Source organism: Mus caroli, unplaced genomic scaffold, assembly GCF_978045245.1.
Source record: "Mus caroli unplaced genomic scaffold, Mus_caroli_1 scaffold_20, whole genome shotgun sequence".
NCBI lineage: Eukaryota > Metazoa > Chordata > Mammalia > Rodentia > Muridae > Mus > Mus caroli.
This window is the reverse complement of record NW_028227275.1, coordinates 57,056,345-57,079,408: the sequence shown is the minus strand read 5'-3', so window position 1 is coordinate 57,079,408 and position 23,064 is coordinate 57,056,345. Positions and strand designations below refer to the sequence as shown.

General features: G+C 43.9%; 1 protein-coding gene across 1 annotated transcript in view; it reads right to left on the bottom strand.

Annotated features, from left to right (window-relative positions):
• Positions 1–23,064, bottom strand: part of Top6bl (TOP6B like initiator of meiotic double strand breaks) — a 74,044-nt gene that overhangs the window by 19,300 nt on the left and 31,680 nt on the right. The window contains exons 5-11 of the mRNA XM_021151260.3: positions 19,549–19,632; positions 15,899–15,954; positions 15,085–15,156; positions 14,081–14,276; positions 7,176–7,326; positions 4,176–4,322; positions 342–463 (exon numbers count right to left, since the gene is read on the bottom strand). Coding sequence (XP_021006919.2) covers positions 342–463; positions 4,176–4,322; positions 7,176–7,326; positions 14,081–14,276; positions 15,085–15,156; positions 15,899–15,954; positions 19,549–19,632 — 828 coding nt within the window. The remainder of the gene's footprint in view (positions 1–341; positions 464–4,175; positions 4,323–7,175; positions 7,327–14,080; positions 14,277–15,084; positions 15,157–15,898; positions 15,955–19,548; positions 19,633–23,064) is intronic.

The following is a 23,064-nucleotide window of genomic DNA, read 5'->3' as shown; positions in this document are numbered from 1 at the left end:
GAGGCAGGTGGATCTTTGAGTTCGAGGCCAGCCTGGTCTACAGAGTGAGTTCCAGGACAGCCAGGGCTACACAGAGAAACCCTGTCTCGAAAAACCAACCAACAAACAAAACCAATGAAGCAAAACATCAGAAAGAGGCCCAGTTGCCATGTTTTTAGTGTTATCGCTGTTGCTCTTCAAGCACAAACTGTCTGCTTGTAGCCTAAATGAAAGCTTAGCTCCCTGTTCAGATGCAGTGCTTGCTAGGACCTCAGAAGAGGCAGAACAGGACGAGGTACCAAGGGAAAGGAGGGTCCAAGGCCCCTGGACTATCCACACCCAGGCTGTCAATCTCTTATTACCTTGGCATCATGGTGGTACACCTGCCAGACCTGATCCACAGCTGACTGGATGGACTGTTGTACCGTGCTGCGGCTCTCCGAGAGGATGGCGCTGAGATGGGCTGTGAGCAAAGTGTGGAGTCCTGAGAGGATAAGAATGTTAGGACCCCTGAGTGAGGATGTCTACTGCTCACACGCAGTGACCAGACTGGGGCTGAGGTAACGCCTCCTGGAGGCAGCCACTTCTATTACCTCTCCACAAATAACTACTGTTTAGAGACGCCCCTCTCAATTCCCATTTGCAAAAGCAAGCTGAGGAAAATTTGAGTAACATCCCTTTTGAAGAAACAGATGCTAATTCATGCAATGAACAATACTAGTGGTGTCTTTCAAAGTGGTATCCTCCTCTAAAGGAGAAGGAAGCCTCTTAGGAGAGTCTAACCCTCTTCCATCCCACCAGGACATCACTGGTAAGTGAGCCTCTGTTCTCGGCAGTGTGCCATTTTTTACGTGCTGTAGTAAAGAAAAGGCTAAAACGTACAAAGATTACTCTGGGAACTGTTAATGTGAGACCATTTAAAGTGGAGCTAAGGTCGGGGGTGCCACTCAACTGAGCACTTGCCTAGCATGTGGAAGCAGCCTTGGGTTTGATCTCCAGCATCGCATAAACTGGGCAGCACATGCCTGTGATCCAGTACTTGGGGGATGGAGGCAGGAGGATAAGTGGTCTAAGGGCATCCCCGGCTAAGCAGTGCATTTGAGGCTGCCTGGAGGCATATGAGTTCCTGTCTCAAAATAAACTAATTAAAAATAAGCAAACTGGGGATGATCTCAGATGAGGTAACCATAGTGACCCCTGCTTAGCATTACTCAGAGCCGACGCGGGGCTGGAGAAGTGGCTCAGTAGTTAGGGGCTCTTGCTCTTGCAGAGGACCAGGTTTGATTCTCAGCACTCACATGGAGACTCATAGCATCTATAACTCCAGTTCCAGTGACTCTGACTTGGGAATGCTAAGCACTCATGTGGTACATATATATACACACAGGCAAAACATTCATTTACACACACACACACACACTCACACACATTTTAAAATGAAAGTTAGAAGGATCAATTACTATCACAGGGCACCACAAAGCTCTCCGGGGAGAGAACATTATCTGCAAATTTATAAAGGAATGTGCAACTAGCAGTAAGAGAGCGCAGGTTAAAGGTTTGTCACCAGTCAGTGACACTGAGGTAGCTTCACTCACTGCACTTCAGTGCAGAAAACAGCATTTCTTATCTGCTCTCTCAGATATGTTGTCCAGATAAACTGAGATCATGCAAAAGGAAGTATTTGGATACACACAGGCAGTGTTCAAAGTGGGGGGGAAGTACTGCTGTTGTCATGGTGACGGAACACGTAGATTCTATTTTATATACGTTGGCCTCAAGAGGAACCCAAGAAATGAGAAGTTTTTGAAAGCAGACATTTAATTAAAAAAAAAAAAGTTATTCCTAAAACTGTTCCCACCACCACCAGATGCTTCTGACGCTGTAGCGCAATAAGGAGTTAATCATAGAAAGTTACCATGACAAGGTGGGCGGGGCCAGCGACTGATTTTAAAGACACACGAACTCAGACTAAGTCTGCACAATCAGCTTCCTAAAGCAAGGAGCTCTGGAGGTGTCCAGGGCAGTAAGGAAGGCTGGGAAAGACAAATCAGACTTCCCCTCGCTGTCCCTCACGGTGCAGCCTGCAGAGGCTGCCCTAGCCCTGGAGGGCTTCCAGAAGGCTGCTTTACTTACTATACAGCAGGAGAGGATTTTTAAAGATAAAAAAACGTTATTTATGTTTATCTGCATGTATGCATGTATGTATACATACACACCTCAAGGTGCTGCAGGGGCCAGAAGATGGCATCAGATCCTGGAACTTGAGACACAAGCTGCTGTGAGCCATTTTACTTAGGTGCTGGGACCTAACTCTGGTCCTCTGCAAGACTCACCTTGCTCTTAACCACAGAACTCTCTCTTCAGCCTGGCAGTGATTTTTGTTTTGAAACAAGGTTTCACTATGTAACTCAGACTAGCTTAGAACTAGCTACGATGGCTTCAAACTCAAAGTGATCTACCTGCCTTTGTCTCCCAAATGTTGGGATTAAAAGCATGGGCCATGCTGGGTGATATACTTTAATAGAAAGCACTTTGGAGGCAGAGGCAGGAAGATCTGGAGTTCAAGGCCAGCCTGGTCTACCAAGTGAGTTCCAGGACAGCCAGGGCTACACAGAGAAACCCTGTCTCATAAAACAAACAAACAAACCAAACAATAACAACAAAAACAGTGTATATGCCACTGTACCTGGATTCTTTATTTATTTATTATTGTTTTTTAGCAGTGATTGTTTAAATCTAAAAGTGAGTCTACTGAGAAGCTGCAGGCCTTCTGAGATATGCTAAATGGAAGTGTCTAAATGATCTTAGTACAACAGAAATGACAGGTAACGCTGCTTTCAAGGCATCTGAGTTCTTTGAGTATGTTCAATAGACTCAGTGTCAAACTCAAATTATCCTAGGGTTATCCTCTGGCAAGCACTTTACAATTCTAGAAAGTAACAGATCTTCAGTCTCAGGACAGCAGTTAGCCTCTGAAGGGCCTTTGATGTCACCTAATTTAACCGCTCATGTTAAAGACTGAAAAGGGAGGCGTGGATGCTGCTGTGTGTGACTTGATTTTCAAACACCACTGAGGAAGCTGGAATCAGAGCTAAAAGGAAACCCAGCAGTTGTAATTATACCCCGAGTCCTCTCCTGCGCTGCGCATTAGTTTGTCTTTGTGTGCACATGCCCCAGAGTCCTCACCAAACCCTCCTCGCTTGAGCCTCATAACCTGACTCCCTTTCTTTCCACTCTTTTGGCCTCAGTCAGTGGAAGGCCTGTAAGCACCAGGGAAGGCCAAGAGCCGGGAAGGCAGGTGGCAGGAAGGGACAGTCTCATTTCTGAGAACCACAAGTAACCAGCGCGAGTCACTGGCAGAGCTTCTGAGCTCTTGTCTCACCCATGATGCAGTAGGAACCAATAGCACAGCAGGTAGAGCACGAGGGCAGGGTTCTCCTGGGCCTCAGAGAACGGAACCCTCCAAAGGAGGCTCACAAATGTCCCGAAGCATGTCTAGGCTCCAGTTCTTGTGACTTTCTTCCATTTAGGAATGTATTGATCAGCTCTTAAAATCCACTTCCCGGGATTCATTGGAGTAAAGCATGTGACTAAAAGTCACCCAAAGGCCTCCAGATCCCACTACGTCTGATCACTTGAAAAGCGTGTGGAGAATGCACACCTCAGGCACTCTAGATTCTTATAACAGAGCAAACGTAGTGAATCATTCTTCACACACGGAGCTGTGCATCTTCAAATAACCCAGGTGATTCAGATACGCGTGTTTCGTGGCCCACAAACTGGAACCATCCCATTACCTGTGAGGAGGAAAACCTTTCTGAGAACTCCCTAACTGCACCAGCACAGAGACGGGCCTTCCTGAGAACTCCCTAACTGCACCAGCACAGAGACGGGCCTTCCTGAGAACTCCCTAACTGCACCAGCACAGAGACGGGCCTTCCTGAGAACTCCCTAACTGCACCAGCACAGAGACGGGCCTTCCTGAGAACTCCCTAACTGCACCAGCACAGAGACGGGCCTTCCTGAGAACTCCCTAACTGCACCAGCACAGAGACGGCCTCTTTCCTTGAGTCCATCTAGAAAGGCAGTGCTAATTCTTTACATATCACATAGATTGGAACAGATGTCCACACCCCTTCTTTCTGCACCGAGTGCTTGGCACACCCAATCTGGCTGCTGCATTTTTCTACACATACCCCAGATTTTCGCTTGTTGTACTGGGACGCCACTTTGGAAATCCACAAATAGGAAAAGTAGCAGAGCTGGTCCCTGTGCGTTCACATTCTGAGACGGATCCCCCTCAGGCGACTCCTCTTTATAGTTCACATCTGGAAGCACAGACTCTAGAGGAAAGACAAAAGACGAATCTGTAAGCTAAGTCCCGTACACACCCAGTGACCCAAGAACCGGCATCTTGACCAAGGAGGAACCACCAGGTCTAAATTCGAACATTCAGCCCCACTTCTGAATTTGTTTCTCCACCCACACGATGGCAACAAATAGAGTTCCATGCAGAATATCAACATAGCCAGGCATGTGCAATGCACAGGAAATAGCATCCTTGTGCATTTACTGTGGAAGTATTACACAACAAATTCATTTATTTCTTTCCGGTTTTTCAAGACAGGGTTTCTCTGTATAGCCCTGGCTGTCCTGGAACTCACTTTGTAGACCAGGCTGGCCTCGAACTCAGAAATCCGCCTGCCTCTGCCTCCCGAGTGCTGGGATTCAAGGCGTGCGCCACCACGCCCGGCTTTTCATTTATTTCTTGTGTAATGTTTTTGTTTCCTTGAGAAAGGATCTCACTGGGTAGCCCTGGGTGGTCTGAAGCTTGTTGTGTAGACCAGACTGGCTTTGAACTCACAGAATTTACCTATCTCTGCCTCCTGAGTCCTGGGTCAAAGGCATGCACCACCACACCTGGCCTCTTGTACACCTTTCTAAGGCGAGTCTGGCTAGTAAGAGGCCCAGGTCAGGTTTAAACTTAAAAAATGATATTCCAGGTAAGTTGTGCTACATGCCAGGTGCCATGTTAAATTCCTTGTATGTCCTATCTCAAGATTTAGACTTCATAACTTTCTTGAGTAAGACCTATTCTTACCTTTTACAAATAAGAAAAGGGGCAGTCTGCTTAAATACCATGTCCAACATGAGCCTGTAACTTGGTAGAATTGAGTGGTAGACCTTGCCAGATCAACTCCAAATCTGTACTTTTTTTTTTATTACACCTTTTCCTCAATTACATTTCCAATGCTATCCCAAAAGTCCCCCATACCCTCCCCCCTACTTCCCTACCCACCCATTCCCATTTTTTTGGCCCTGGTGTTCCCCTGTACTGGGGCATATAAAGTTTGCATGTCCAATGGGCCTCTCTTTCCAGTGATGGCCGATTAGGCCATCTTTTGATACATATGCAGCTAGAGTCAAGAGCTCCGGGGTACTGGTTAGTTCATAATGTTGTTCCACCCATAGGGTTGCGGATCCCTTTAGCTCCTTCGGTACTTTCTCCAGCTCCTCCATTGGGGGCCCTGTGATCCATTCACTAGCTGACTCAAATCTGTACTTTTAAGTTCTAGCTGTACCTTTTAAAGTTCCACAGGGTAGCCCCATACCGAGGTGCATGGGGCGCAGTGTGTCCCTGTGGATCCTAGTTCTGTCCTTTAAGAAACAAAGGGGAGCAAGGGAGATTACAGCAAGTTGAGGACAGCCTAGGCTACACATTTTAACACACTGTCTCAAAAAGCAAAAAAAAAAAAAAAAAGAAATGATTGAGAGAAATGAGGGATGTTTCCTGTATTATTCATTTAAAACATTAATGGACCAAAGTTGAGACACAGTGAACTGTAGAAACAATGGAAATCAATACAGCCAGAGAATAAAAAGTGGCCCCTGACAATGGTGCCAGACTACACACGCCTTTAATTTAACCCCAGCACTCACTTGGGAGGCAGAGGCAGGAGGATCTCTACAGGTTCGAGGCCAACATGGTCTACAGAGTGCGTTCCAGGAAATCCAGGGGAAACCCCCATCTCAAAAAAAAAAAAAAAAAAAAAAAAAAACCAAACAAACAAACACAAAAAGAAACAAGGAAAAAAAGAAGAAGAAAGGGGAAGGGGAGATGTAGTTCGGTAGCTCAGATGGTAGGGTGTCTCCTACATACATGAGACTCTGGGTTCTATCCCAGCACCGCATAAACCAGGCATAGCGAGACGCGTCTGTAACCCAGCACTTAAAAGGTAGTAGAAGCCGAAGGATCAGAAGTTCAGGGCCACTCTTGGCTTCATATCAAGTTGGAGGCCAACCTAGTCTATAATAAGATTCAATCTCAATTTTAAAAAAATCCTATAAATGAAGTTAGGCTTCCCCTCTATTTAGAACCCATGACAACTCATAAAGACTGAAAATAATTTCCTTTCGAAACTACTGGACTTCCCCAGGCTGCTTCCTCCCATCCTGTCCTCTGGATAATGTTTTCAAAGAAGCTCCTCTAGAGGCCGACTTCTTAGATTATCCTAGGGATGCTGCCTTATCCCAAGGTGCAGCAATTTTTTCATACTAGTGGGAATCTTAGAATACCACTTTCTCTACTGGCCATTTTCCATAGGGCCCAAACTGCGAACTGCAAGTCCAAGACCTTAGTCATGGCTGCAGCCCACTCCTCAGTTGTATTCACTGCTCCAGTCATTAACCATCCAATTTCTAGTAAGTATGCAGTTTTAGTACAACTTACCCCAAATTAACATGGCTAGACCCTACATGAGTTCCACGGCCAGCTTTCTAGGTTTAAGTTATTAAGCTGGCATTTGTGTTACATTTAATTTCTTCTAAGTAGTTCTCTGTGTATTAACACCCATTTCAATAGGGATCATTTCTCGTCCATGTTCAGAAGAGTGGCTGCTCCTCATCTACTGTTATAAAGCTCACAAACCTGCGGAGAAAGTCCCCAGGAAAAGTGTGAGAAATAGAGGCACCAGCGGAAGTGCGAGAACCAGGGTCAGACTGCACTGGACAAGCAGCTCTGAGTTTTACTGTGCAGCACACTGCCTGACTCTACACGGACTCCCCGGTGTGGTCAGATCACATCCTATTGTCAGGCCAGCACATGGCAGGGCCTATCTTCACATATGTCTGCGATTTACATTCATTTCTCTAACTCCTTAGGTTTCTAAGTTTTGGTACAAAATACAGATACATACGTGTATCCAAATTGAGATCCAAATTGGGCACCATAAACAAATTGTATTTCTTCCAGTCAATGAAATAAGAGGTATCTCTGAAGACAGTTGTGCTTGGCTGGTCCTGATCTGATGATATCAGAGGCAGACCCAAAGGTCCATATAGAAATATGTATGGCTGTTAAAGAAAACTGTCAAACTTTTCTTTCAACTGTATACTCTCTTGTATAAAACTTATATCCTGACCTAGTTCACACTCCCAGGAATATATACATATGCTAGACAATTGCATGTTTAGTTTTTTTTTCCACTCCAAAGACAGGTATAATGCACCTGAGATTTACTGGGATCCTCAGATCTTTATAGGGAGTTAATGAATGTGGGCTACATCTAGAACACTGGAACAATTTATTGATTCCTCTTACCATCTGATCATAGATCCGAGTGGCACCAGAGGCTAAATGGTTCTGGAGGTAGATGAGTTCCTAGATTCAGTATCCATGCTCAAGCTTTACCTTATTTTAGTATGTGGGACAATAAAACCTAGCAAGTTTCAATATAAGATGCTGAAGGCCTGCACAGAACTACAAAGGAGTATTTTCTAGAAAGTAATTGAGAAACTTCTCTCACTTTATCCATAGCTGTTCTTCAACCCAAACAAAGGCCCTGGAAAGAATTACTCCCCTCTAGACTTGCTTTCTTCTGCTTATCTTCTAAACAGGGCTTCTCAATCTGGATCAGCACTTGACCCTTGGAGGCACATGGTCCTCTTGGGGGAGGGGCTATCTGTATTCTATAGACTGAAAGGTTTTGGAAAGCCACAGAACAAGGAAGGCTAACCCCTCAGAAGTCTCCCTCAGCAGGCACTATCACAGGAACTAAGGCCTCCACACTCATTGCTCAGGGTCAGAGGATGTTGAGCGGCTTCACAATGAGAAGGGTAGAGTACCTGGAGGGAGCTCTGCCTGCCCTGGAACTCACTCTGTAGATCAGGCTGGCCTTGAACTCAGAGATCCACCTCCTGCTGAGAGCCAGGATCAAAGGCCACACTACGCAGCTGGTGTTTTACTTTTTACAACTATCTTCATTTTATTTGTATGGATGTTTTTGTCTGCATGCACATCTGGGTGGTACATCCATGCAGTACATGTAAAGGCCAGAAGAATGTTAAATCCTCTGGAACTGGAGTTACAGAGAGTTGTGAAGTGCTAGGAATCAAACCCAGGACCTCGAGAAGAGCCACCAGTGCTCTTAATCACTCAGCCATCCCTCCAGCTCCACACCTCTTTAAGGTAGGGTTTCATTTTGCTTAGACTAGCTTCAAACTATGTAGCCAAGGGTGACCTTGAAATTTCTGATCTGAGTTCACCCGAGTTCTGGGATTACAGGTATACACCTCTATACCCAGTTATGTGGTGTTGAAATCCAAATGCAGGGCTTGGGGAACACTAGGCAGGCACTCTACTAATTGAATGATATTACCAGCTCTTAATTGGATGCTTAAAACCATTTACATTTAATATTAGTACAGACATGGTTATACTTAAATCTATCCCCTTGTTATCTGTTGTCCATTTGTTCTCTTTAGTATTTTTGGATTCTATTTTGGATTATTTTATCTCCCTTTTGACATATTAGTTAGTTACAACTCATTAAAATCTTATCAGGATATAACTTCAAGTGATATTCTAACAGCTGACAGACAGACAGACAGACAGACAGACAGACACACACACAACTTTCCTGATAGCTTTGTATTATTGTTATCAAGAGTTGGAGATAGATAGGATCAAGATACATTATATGCATGTATAAAATTGTCAAAGAATAAAAATTATAAGGGATTTTCTTAAGCATTTTTTATAATACTGATCATTAGCGAATTCTTGACTCTTCTGAATGGCCGAAAAGCATCTATCTTGTATTCATTGGTTTTGTTTTGGGGTTGAGAGAGGTCCTTGGAGGAAGTTTTCAATCTGTTTCCCAGGCTGGCCTTAAACTCCTGTCCATTTTCTGGTCCCAGGCTCCCATGTACTGGGGTCACAGGAATGAACCGTCAGGACCAGCCCTTTTCTTCCTTTTGTGTGTTCATGTGTGCATGTGTGGGTCAGGAGACAACCTTGGCTGTCATTCTTCAGATACCGTCCACCTTGTTTGGAGACAGTATCTCATTGGCCTCAAATTAAGCTGGTCTGGCCAGCCAGATAGCCCAAAGATCCACCTTATCTATTTTCTTAGTATTTGAACCCTGTGTGTGTGTGTGTGTGTGTGTGTGTGTGTGTGTGTGTGCGCGTGTGTGTGTGCACGCACACACACATACATGCAGGCTTACGGATGTTGCATTTAAATATGGCTTCTGAGGCAGGTCATCAGGTAAGCAACTTACTGACAGTCACATCCCCAGCCCCTTGCCTTTATTTTGATAACTATTTTCTCTGTGTATGCAATCCCAGGTAGATTACTTTTTCTTCTCTTTCCTTTCAGTACCTGGAAAAAAAAAACCCAAAACAAAAACAAAACCAATCCTGCTTTCTTCTAGATGTTTCCAAGGAGAAGTTACCGCCATACTTATCCCCTCTCTGTACCTGTGTCCTGTTGCTTTCAGAAATTTCAGGCAATGTGTTTGGGGCAGTTTCCTTTATTTCTTACACTTAAGGGTTCACAGACAATGGGTCTGCAGACAGTCCATCAGTTTGGAAATTGACGGCTAGTATTTCTCTACACACTTTATCTATTCTTCTTCCCTTCTGGTCTCCAATTATGCACCACTAGATTAGGCACTAGAAATCACCCTGAATGTCACTGCTCTTTCATGAAAGTTACAAAACTTTTGTTGTGGTTTCATTTTAAGTAATTTCTGTTGCTATCTTTAAGTTCATGCTATTTTTCTTTTGCAATGTGTAAATCTGCCATTAATCTTATCTGCTGTACTTTCAATCTAAAATTCATAATTTGCATCTCTAGATATTCAATTAGGATCTTTTAAAATATATGTGTTTTTCCTTGTCTTTAATATGACCAGTTGTAGCCGGGCGTGGTGGTGCACGCCTTTAATCCCAGCACTCGGGAGGCAGAGGCAGGCGGATTTCTGAGTTCGAGGTCAGCCTGGTCTACAGAGTGAGTTCCAGGACAGCCAGAGCTACACAGAGAAACCCTGTCTCAAAAAACCAAAAAAAAAAAAAAAAAAAAAAAATATGACCAGTTGTTCTTCTCAATGCTTGAATATGATATGTGTGTATATGTTCATGTGTGTAAGCATGCATGTGGGTGCACATGGAGGCCACAAGTCAATATCAGGTGTGTTCTTCAATCATGGAAGATGGAGACAGACAGGTCCTCCTGCTGAACCTGGAACACAGGCTCTAGCGGCCAGTGGCACTGAGGGGCTCCCTGTCCCCGCGCCTCAGTGCTGACGACACATGCCCCACACAGCCAGCCTGCGTGTGGACACATGCAGCACACAGCCAGCCTGCGTGTGGACACATGCAGTACACTGCCAGCCTGCGTGTGGACACATGCAGCACACTGCCAGCCTGCGTGTGGACACATGCAGCACATAGCCAGCCTGCGTGTGGACACATGCAGCACACTGCCAGCCTGCGTGTGGACACATGCAGCACACTGCCAGCCTGCGTGTGGACACATGCAGCACACAGCCAGCCTGCGTGTGGACACATGCAGCACACTGCCAGCCTGCGTGTGGACACATGCAGCACACTGCCAGCCTGCGTGTGGACACATGCAGCACACTGCCAGCCTGCGTGTGGACACATGCAGCACACTGCCAGCCTGCGTGTGGACACATGCAGCACACTGCCAGCCTGCGTGTGGACACATGCAGCACACTGCCAGCCTGCGTGTGGACACATGCAGCACACTGCCAGCCTGCGTGTGGACACATGCAGCACACTGCCAGCCTGCGTGTGGACACATGCAGCACACTGCCAGCCTGCGTGTGGACACATGCAGCACACTGCCAGCCTGCGTGTGGACACATGCAGCACACTGCCAGCCTGCGTGTGGACACATGCAGCACACTGCCAGCCTGCGTGTGGACACATGCAGCACACTGCCAGCCTGCGTGTGGACACATGCAGCACACTGCCAGCCTGCGTGTGGACACATGCAGCACATAGCCAGCCTGCGTGTGGACACATGCAGCACACTGCCAGCCTGCGTGTGGACACATGCAGCACACTGCCAGCCTGCGTGTGGACACATGCAGCACACTGCCAGCCTGCGTGTGGACACAGGACAGGATTCACCTCCTCATGCTTGGACAGCACTTTTTCTGACCAAGCCATGTTTTTTGTTTTGTTTTTGAGACAGGGTCCTAACTTATGTAAATTCAAGACGGCTCTAAATTCATGAAAATCCTCCTGCCTCACAAGTACCAACATTACAGAAGTGGCCATCACATCTGGCCAGTTGTGGGTGTTGAATATCTCTGTGTACCATCATCATTTCATCCACTGATTATTTATCCTTATTTTGTTCCTAATTTTTTCTTCTTTCCATGCAAGGTATTTATTAAGTACCATATTATGAAGTTTATCTAGTTGAGTACAGGGCACTTTTTTGTCCTCTGAAAAACTACCAAGTTTCTTGTAAGCAATGTACGTCTTTGGGATTTTTTTTTTTTTTTTTTTTTTTTTTTGAGACAGGGTTTCTCTGTGTAGCCCTGGCTGTCCTGGAACTCACTTTGTAGACCAGGCTGGCCTCAAACTCAGAAATCCACCTGCCTCTGCCTCCCAAGTGCTGGATTAAAGGTGTGTGCCACCACTGCTTGGCCCATTTTTTTTTATTATTATTATTAAGTTCTAGCTGCCTGACTCTCACATCATCTCCCCTCAGATCCACCAGACCCTAGGTGAGTATCGCATGTGTGCCCCAGCCTGGAGACTCTCTTGCGCAGTCTGGCAACGCAATCTAGGAGTTCTCTTTAGAACACTGTTCTACACAACTTGTTATATAAAACTCTGGGAATGTGCACAACCATAATATTTGTCTTAACAAAAAAAAAAAATAGTGGTCATCTACTTTGTATTGAACAATTTCCCCTTATCCACAGTTTGGGGGAGTTCTGTTTTCTTGGGTCATTGTAGAAGTCACACTGGGCTTAGAATAATGGTAATCGAGGATGGGCAGCATTTACTTTTATCATGAAAATTAGCTGATAGGCCAATAAAGCAAAGCTTAGACTCGTCCACATCGTGGCTACCAATGAGCTAAGAAACAAAAGACTGACTGTAGAGCAGAGTGGACGATTGATGAGCACCGAAGAAGCAAGGACAGATGCATAGTCATCAAATAAAATATCTACTGCCTTGTAAGCAACATCAAACACCTATGGTTCGCAATGCTAAGTTAAACATTATCAATAACTGATTTATTCCACATAGCTAGTCACCAAAAGCATGTCATGTCTGATCATGCCAATATTACTGTCTGCTCATGGAATGTAGCATGGGAAGCTGCACAGTACCACAAAATGAAGTCATTAATGCACACAGCACACACATGTTCATTTTGTGTGGTACCGCAACATGATGTGGTTTATCTAAAAAATTCCCATTGTTACAAAAATAAAAACTTTTAAGATTCATATTTTATTTTTTAAACTTTTAAAAAATTATTTATTTACTTTATGTATGTAAGTACACTGTAGCTGTCTTCAGACATACCAGAAGAGGGCATCGGATCCCATTACAGATGGTTGTGAGCCACCATGTGGGTGCTGGGAATTGAACCTGGGACCTCTGGAAAAGCAGCCATTACTCTTAACCCCTGAGTCATCTCTCCAGCCCCAATTCATGGAATTTTAAATGAGTTACAACTTTGTGCTAGGCTCCCTTCATAGCTACCCTGGACCACAAGCACCACAGTGCGGGTCAGATATCCGTGTCTTAAGAAGCTTCACAGCAATTGGTACAGTTCTGAAAAAAAAGGCCACACCACAGCAGGAGAAAAGCAGCCCACGAGATACAATCCCCTTAAATCTGAGAGGCAAAGAGGTGCCTCAACCACACAGCATGTACACCCAGGCCCCAGTCTCAACAAGGCACTGACAGAATATCTGCTAGCGTGATAAGCCAGAGGGTAGCTCACATCTGCAATCCCAGCACAACGATCAGAAGTCCAAGGTCATCCTCAGCTACATACTGAGTTGGAGTCTAGCCTGGTATATAAGAGAACCTGTCTCAAAAACAAACATCATTCCGGGCTGGTGAGATGGCTCAGTGGGTAAGAGCACCCGACTGCTCTTCTGAAGGTCCGGAGTTCAAATCCCAGCAACCACATGGTGGCTCACAACCATCCGTAATGAGATCTGACGTCCTCTTCTGGAGTGTCTGAAGACAGCTACAGTGTACTTACATATAATAAAAATAAATAAATCTTTAAAAAAAAAACAAAACAAACATCATTCCTCGCTCCAGTCTCTCCCAAATTCAGTAACAAACATTGGTTTCCTTATCATATCAATTCCTTCAAGCGATGACTTTTGCTTTTCTATATACATAGTTTTAACTCAGGACTCATTGGTCCTTATTCCATTTAACTCACTGATTAATAAGTACTAGCTCTTCCCTTTAGCACTCTGAACATGCTGTGAGGTACTCTTGCCAAAGCACGCAGTTGTTTCCCACCGCAGAGAATGAAGGTCACATGCCCTCATAAGCCCTGCAAGGTCTACCACACTCAACTCCAACCATTTCTCCTGGTCCCATCGCTACCTTTCACTGTCTGTTATAGTTTTCAGTTCCTTGGCAAATACTTCAAAAACCTAGAATCATTTTGGGTTATGCTTTTATACAAATCATACAAGGGTTCTAAATAAATAATTCATATATAGAGACTTTGCTAAAATCAAAATTAAAAAACCCTTATCTTGAAAGGCAATTGGTTAGAACCTGCTAAAAGGATATGGAAACTGAAGAAATCCTGCACAGTTGGCTGGAGAAGCCCTTGGGGCTGGGGCACAGAGCAGCAGCCGGAGTCAGTGTCAGTTCTCCCAACAGGCCCATGTCAGCCTTGGCATCAGGGATGAACAGTGGGGCCGGATGTCCTAGCACAGGGTGGATTCTGCTGCAGTGTGGTTCACTCCAATTCAACTTTGGTTTACTATTTAAAAACATACAAATTTAACTTTTGTTTTCAAGAACTAATTTAATTAGTTTAATTAAGCTAATTTAATTTAAATGGACATTTAAAATTCCTCAACTTCTCAGTATACACATAGCCCATTTTATCTGTATCTGGTCAGATAAATAGGCATTACAAAGATTATATCTTTGCTCCTGTTTTTGTTGTCTCTCTGATAGTTCTTATTCTAAAATTATAATTTTTCCATTACAATTATAGTCTATGGGTCCAAGCATATGTTTCTGAAATCACTCAAAGACTAGCACTGTGTGTGCGTGTGTGTGTGTGTGTGTGTGTGTGTGTGTGACAACTGTGAGCAAATGGCTTAAATAAAAGTGGCCACGAGCCAGGCGTGGTGGCACACGCCTTTAATCCTAGCACTTGGGAGGCAGAGGCAGGCAGATTTTTGAGTTCGAGGCCAGCCTGGTCTACAGAGTGAGTTCCAGGACAGCCAGGGCTACACAGAGAAACCCTGTCTCGAAAAACAAAAAAACAAAAAACAAACAAACAAAAAAAAACCCCATGACTTCTGCACACACTATTCCTTCCTGTGTGCAGGGGTGAGGGAACAATGAAGCTCTCATTCTTCCCAACAAAGAAGGTGGTTGATTTATTTATTGCCCAACACTTCTTTTCCAAACAGAAGAGATACAAGAAGAGAGAAGAGAAAGACAAGAAGGGGAAGAAAGAGGAAAGGAAAAGGCAGGCAGACCATTTCTAGCTTCTATCAATATTCATGCTCAAAATAGGGGAGAGTAAGCAGCAGGGACCGTGACCTTGCCTTTACCTCACATAGCGCTGAAAACCCACAACAAGAGTGACTCCATTGTCCAGTCTCAAAGTAGGTTCATTCTCTGCCCTGCAAATCAAACCAAAACCAAAATCTAAGTCATCTCTCAAATCCATCATGATTTGATTGTATGACTACAAATAACCAGAGATAACTGGAATTCAGCAACCAGAACCAAAAAATAAAATAATAAAAAATAATAATAAAATCGCAACCTTTAAGCTCATTCCCTGGGCTGATGAGATGACTCAGCAGGTAAGAGCACTGACTGCTCTTCCGAAGGTCCTGAGTTCAAATCCCAGCAACCACATGGTGGCTCACAACCACTGTAATGAGATCTGACACCCTCTTCTGGTGCATCTGAAGACAGCTACAGTGTACTTATGTATAATAATAAATAAATCTTTGGGCCAGAGCAAGCAGGAACTGAGTGAGCAGAGTTGACCAGAGCAAGCAGGGCCAACCAGAGTGAGTGGGGTTGACTGGAGCAAGCAGAGGTCCTAAAAAAAAAAAAAATTCAATTCCCACCAACCACATGAAGGCTCACAACCATCTGTACAGCTACAGTGCACTCACATACATAAAATAAACAAACAAACCTTACGCTCACTCCCCTCAGTGAGAGGGAGAAACATGTTAAGATTGAGATGAGCATATTTGTTTGTTAAAAGCTAATATAGAATAAGAAAATGTGAGAGTCTCAGAATTAGTATTAAGGATATTTTGAACTAAAATTGAAATTGTAAACCTACTAGAAACCCAGGACAATAATGCTTAAAATTCATTCAAAGCCATAAAATTGCTTACAGACCCAAAGATCTCTGCAGAGAGGATCCCATTCACCGTTACACTGAAATGAAACTTGAGCTGCAAAACAACGAATGAAGGGTGAGATTTCACAACAGGCAGGATAGGAATTTAAAATGTCCACAGTAGAAACAGTAGAAAGTACAAGAGAAGAACTGTGGCTCATATATCCGACCCACAGGACTCAGTGAGGACAGGGGTCCCAGGGAGCTACTAGAAGAGGACTCAGAACATCTCTCTCTTCCCCACAGGCCAGAACCACACTACCACTGAAGCTGCTGGGACCAGTGCCCCACCCTGATGCCCACAGCACCACACGGAACTGCTAGAGTCAGAGGGATCTGAGAACTTCATTTTCTTCCTTCTTTCTTCTTCTTCTTCTTCTTCTTCTTCTTCTTCTTCTTCTTCTTCTTCTTCTTCTTCTTCTTCTTCTTCTTCTTCTTCTTCCTCTCTCTCTCTCTCTCTCTCTCTCTCTCTCTCTCTCTCTCTCTCTCTCTCTCTATCTCTCTCTCTCTCTTTCTTTTTGGTTTTTCAAGACAGGGTTTCTCTGTATCGCCCTGTTTGTCCTGGAACTCTGTAGACCAGGCTGTCCTTGAACTCAGAAATCTGCTTGCCTCTGCCTCCCAAGTGCTGGGATTAAAGGCATGCGCCACCATTACCCAGTGAGAACTTCATTTTCAACTCGGCGCAGTTGTGCAAGCAATTCAGTCCATAAGGACTCTTTTTTTTAATAGTTTTTTTTTGAGTTATTTATTTATTATATGTAAGTACACTGTGGCTATCTTCAGACACACCAGAAGAGGGAGTCAGATCTTCTTACGGGTGGTTATAAGCCACCATATGGTTGCTGGGACTTGAACTCATGACCTTCAGAAGAGCAGTCAGTGCTTTTACCCGTTGAGCCATCTCACCAACCCCCATAAGGACTCTTACTTCCTCCTTTCTATAGTTTCTCAGCCTTGCATGCATGTCTTGGGGTGGTTGTGCCCTCGTCTGCATTGCTCCAATAGGTTTTAAGACTGTTTATGCTTCTCACTCACTACTCCTAGGTATCTTTGCCTGTATCGCTTATGCTACCTCCCTTATCTCTCTTCCTCTTCCTCTTATCTGTATCCTCTCATTATAGTTCAAAACTGTAATCTTCCACAGATTTAACAATCCCAACTTCTCCTGCCCAGCTACTTTACCTACATCAATTATTCTCAGTCTTATCCTTACCCACTCTCCTTCTCTCTGGCTTCTAATCTGTTGCAAATTGACTGTACATTTTTAAATTATCTATACATGTTTACACTGGTACAATGCCACCAGAGGACAGAAGAGGGTGTCTGATTCCCTGGAGCTGGACCTGATGTGAGTCCTGGGAACTGAACTCAGGTACTCTTGCAAAAGCACATATTGCTCGTTGGTTTGCAAAAGATTATAAGCAGGAAGAAAGACAACGGTGTGCTTAACCACTGAGCCATCTCTCTTGCTCCCAACTCCTCATCTTATTGACTAAAGTTAGAGTAGAATTCATACGACTCTTGGTTGTTTATTATGAAGTATGGTCTACTGTCATTAATTGGTAGACGTTTGTATACCTTATAGAGCAGCCGAGCTGTTGCTGCTCTTCCAGTTATCTCCTAAGAAAGCAGAAGTTACCACCAGGCACCCTGAGCTCCTGGACTGAAGGATTGTTTTCTGAAGTAAACGTTGAACTCTATCACATCCAAGCCCTACTTGAAAACTGTGAAGACATCAACTGAATAATACAGCTGATTAAAGCAAATAAGCCAAGCAAAAACAACACCAGAGGGTAAATCTCAGGGTAGTAACATAAGAAACAGAAATGACTAAGACAATATAACTCCTCCAAAATTAATAATCATATAGAAATTCTATCTAAGGAAAGAATGGTAGATGAAAGCCCAGACAGAACTCAAAAGAATGACTATGAGCATTCAAAGACACAAATGAAATAAGGAAGGCAGTGGTTTTTATAAAAGAGGAATTTCACAAACAGAAGTGCCGAAGAAAAACAAGCTGAAGCAACAGAGGGAAAAAACAGCAAGTCAAATAAAAGAACGCTGGAAAGTCTCATCATTATAATGGGCCAGGAAGGAAATAAAATATGTGTTTGAAGAGAAACTGGAAGAATTCAACAAGGACAGAGATAAAATAAGAGAGGACTATGAAGTTGGACACCCAGACACATACACAGACATAGACACAAAGACACACACACACACACATTAGCTACAACCAAATAATACTTAAACAAGAAAGGAATAGGAAAAACTACAAAAGACAAAAACTACAAAATCAACAAAATGGCAGGACTCAATACACATCTTCCATCAATGACTCTGAATATGAATGGTCTTAATTTTCCCAGACAAGGCAAAGACTAGTTAGTGTACCAGTACACCAAAAACTAGGATGGTTTATTTCTTGACTCCAAAACTACTTCACCATAAAAGATGGACACTTTTGAAGGACAGGAAAAGGTATTCAAGTAAATGCCCCTAGGAAAGCAGCAGCGGTTGCTGTTCTAATATCTGACAAAACAGACTTCAAATACAAACTAGTGGGAAAAGACACAGGCGACCACTGATTAAGGAGAAACATCTGTCAAGAATATAACAATTCTAAAATTTGTATGTTCCAAATACAGGTGCACACAATTTCCTAGAAACAGTGTAACTAGATGTAAAGTCACAGATTAACTACAGGACAAAATGGTGGGTACCTTCAATACTCTCACTGAGTGAGTGACAGTCAATCTCAACAAAAACAGACAATCGGAATCAAATGACATCATAGATAAATGAACTTAACAAAAATCTACAGAATGCTGCAAGATACAGAGCAGCCTGTGTGACTTTCTCTAAAATACATCATAGGTTTGCACACAAAGAAAGTCCCAACAAATACGGGAAAACTTACTAATTCTTTGTGTTCTATCTGATCACAATAGGCTAACATTTCACACCCATAATAAGGAAAACTGTAGAACACACATAGACAATACACCTACAGTATGATGCAAACAACACACTACAGAATGATAAAAGGTTCTTGAAGAAATCAAGAGTTAAAGACACTCCTAGAGACAAATGAAAATGAACACAACACACTGAGGACTATGGGGTATGATGCATGCAGCCCTCTGAGAGAAGTGTGGAGTTCCAAGTGCCTACAACTAAGAAATGAAGTGATCGAACAACATATCTTAGAGCCCCAGAGAAATAACAAGCCCCAAGTCAACAGACAGAAGTCACTCACAATTAGGGCAGATATTAGTTATATAGAAAGAAAAATAAAGATAAACAAGATAGATAAAGCCCTAGCCTAAACTAACAAAAAGACAAATTAATAGAACTAGACACGAAAAGGGAACCATACAACAGATGCCTGTACAATTCAGGGAATCAGTAGGTCTTATCTAACAATGTATATGTTGCTCTAAACTACAACACCTAAAAAGTTCATGATCTACCAAGACTAAACTAAGGTGAGGCTGGCATGGTGGCACATACCTTTGATCCCATACTCCAAGGGCAGCAGACCTTTGAGTTCTAGGCTAGCCAGGCCTACTCAGGTTCTCGTTTTGATTTTGTTTTAAAGAAAACACAGATAAATTGATAATATTTAAAGAATAAACAACTTAACCTTGTGATGAACTATGATGATTTTTCGTAAAAAGTGCTTTATAACCAGACAGTCTGTCATCAAACTTCGAGAATTTTCATCAACCTGTAATAAGAAAACACAACCTTAACCCCAGCAGCACAAATGGGCCAAGAAGGCCTTTCCTCCTACAGAAGCAGCTACTGAGGTCAGTTCAGGGATATTCATGGAGAAGTGACTTGGAAAATGAGGAATGTACAAAAAAGGGAAGATAGGGAATTGGTACAGATAGATGGGCAACTCACTATTCTCTGTGACCTACTATAACTTGCTTGGTGCTTCAGTCTGATTAGATGCAGAACCTGTTTTCTGTTTCTTTCCAATCTCATAGATCTAAATTATAAAACTTTTTTTTATTTGTTTGGGTTTTTTTGTTTTTCAAGACAGGGTTTCTCTGTAGCCCTGGCTGTCCTAGAACTCACTCTGTAGACCAGGCTGGCCTTGAACTCATAAATCCGCTTGCCTCTGCCACCACCGTGCGCAACCACTGCCCAGCTTTTTTTTTTTTTTAAGTTTTTACATTGTCATATAAATTACTTATTTCTCCTACTGAACTATGAACCTTTCTAATTTGAAGGCTTTATTTCTATAGACCCATATATGCAAATAAGTTATATTGGTGTTTTATTGATTCTTTATGAAGATCGCATCGTGTACCCCAATCCTACTCATTTCCCAGTCCTTTGCTATTTGCCCTACACCCTTGTAGCCTCCTCCCCACAAAAAATAAAATTAAAAAAAGAAGCTTGATAGTGTGTCACACAGGTACCCCTTTTGTTCAAACAGCTTTACTTGCAAATGTTCTCTGCACTGAGTCATTGGTCTGGTTCGAGGTCTCTGGCTTCTGCTACAGCATTAATACTGGACCCTCATAGAGACTCTTCTCAGATATCCCACTGTTGTCCTGAGCATGGAAGTCTTGAAACTTTGGATCTGTAGGACTGCTCCCTTCACATGCTCCAGCAGGTCATGTGTGGGGTAGATGTTAGAGTAGGACATTTCAAAGCCCTGGATCTGGGCCTGGGTGGTATTAGTGTTGGTCAGCCTGACAACTCTCCCAAACCCACACCATCAGGACCAGCTCTCCTGGGCTGCCCAGGCAAGGGGGTGTGGCCAGCTCTCCTGCATCAAGGTTGCCACTGGTACCACCATGGAGTAGAAATAGGTGGGACCAGCTCAGCACAGACATCATCATGGCCTCAGACAGCAGCCCAGGATCACAAATGCTGCATGGCATTTGGTGGTAACACAGGCCACAGACATCGACACAGATTCTTATTTTAGTAGGGCCACGGACTCAGACAAGGTCCTTGGTGGCAGTGCAGGCCTAGACATCACCACAGCCTCTCACATCAGGCTGTTTCTCACCACTGTTCCATTCCTGTTTTGCCTCTCTTCGTAGCCACACTGCTTCTCTTTCTCTCCCATTTCTCTACCACATACTTGCTCAGTTTAGTAGCATCCACCGTAGAGCAGCAGGCTGGGCCTGTGGCCTCTGGCTGTCTTCTACCCTAGCCTGCACTTCCTATGTTCATGTCTTTTTAAAAAAGTGAACCAATGAGTGAAGTGGGAACTTAAGGGTTCTTTGGAAAGTCAGTTGGATGTTGTTTTGCTGAGGCAAACACGTGAAGGACAGGTTAGCTGAAGTGGACACAGGTGAGAGGCTAAGGCAGACTCAGGAAAGAACATTTCACTGAAGCAGACACAAGTGAATGGATGTTCTGCTAAAGCAAGCACATGAAAGGACACGTGATGATAGATTCTTTGGTAACAACACACATGTCAGTCTTACATTGTGTAGTTGAGCTGCATTTGTCAGTACTTCATAAAGAGAAATACACCAAAAATCTTCTGGCAGTGTGCTGCAGTTTCTTGCCACTTCTATGGACTCAGGCTGATTGGCAGAGTGATGTTAGCTGAGACAGACAAACATGCTGAGGCAAGACCCGTGGAAGACTTGTGATGCTTAGAGGGAGTATAGAAAGGACTTGACAGTGACGGGGGCTGAGCTAGCTTATAGAGCTAGCGGTACAGTGCGTTGGTCTTGTGTTTTCCTCTGATCCTAACTTTGCTGAGAGATTGCTTTGCTGACCTTTGCTTGGCTCCGCCAAGGCTGAGGCCTGGCTGTCTTTGCTAGGTAGTGCCACCCACCGCTGCTGCTGACCCAACTCTACTCAATTGGAAGTGCTAATACTTCTGTGAGGTGTTTGCAAGGGAATCTAGCTGCTGCCGCCGCCGCCGCCGCTGCTGCTGCTGCTGCTGCTGCTGCTGCTGCAACCTAGGAACTGAACTGCCGATTTCCAGGCAACACAGATGAGAGCTGCTCCAAAGAACCTCTCTAAACAGGTCCACTTCCCCCATATCCTTTCTTTTTCACTACCTCTGGTGGGTGGTGGGCTAAAAGGGATGCTAAAGCATTTAAGAATCATCATTAAAAATAAGTTTTGAAAAAATTAAAGCTACAAATGAGTTTACTGACAGCTATATACAGAAGCATAGCAACTTAGATATACCGCCAAAGGCGATGTTTCTCCCTTACCCAGCTACCATTAACTGCTCATGGATCCTCAGGGAAGGGCAGAACATTGTGTGCCCTGCTTAGAAGTTTATTTTCAAACATAAATGCAGTCATGTGTTCTGGACTATTCTCCAGAAGAAAGTATCAGTTTCTCTTTCTCCTCCTTGATAGGTATAGGTAAGATAGATGGTGATGATGATGGAAGACAGGCTGACAAAAAGAAAGATCCAAAAACACTCACATGCAAAGGGATAAATAGAGATGTTTGTGTATAAATATTTTCTTCTCTTATATAATACATCCTGAATACAGTTTCCCCTCCCTCTTTTCCTCCCAGTCTCTCCTACCTCCCCTCTCCTCCAGATCCACTCCTCCTCCATTTCCCTTCAGAAAAGAGCAGGTCTCCCAGGGATAACAACCAAATATGGCATATTCAGTTACAATAAGACTAGGTGCATCCCTTCCCATTAAGGCTGGACAAGGAAACCCAATAGGAGGAAAAGGATCCCCAAAGCAGGCAAAATAGTCAGAGACAGCCGTGCTTGCACACTGTACCATATATGCAGAGGATCCAGACATGTTCCCTGATGGTTCTGTGAGCCCCTATATTCCCTAGTTAGTTAACTCTGTGGGCCACTTCCTCATGGTGTCCTTGATCCCTCTAGCTCCTCAAATTCTTTCTCTCCCTCTTCTGTGGGATTTCCTGAGCTCCACCTAATGTTTGCTTGTGGGTCTCTGCATTAGCTCCCATCAGTTGCTGGATGAAGCCTCTCTGATGATTATGCTAAGCTCCAGTCTACACATGCAGCAGAATATCATTAGGAATCATTTCATTGACTTTTTTTTTTCCAGGTCGTGTTGGGTGCTATCCGAGGTCTCTGGGCAATCCAGCTTCTGGTTCCTGGCATGGGCTCCCTCTTGTGGTATGGGTCTCAAGTTGGATCAGTCATTGGTTTGCCACTCCCATAAGTTCTGTGCCA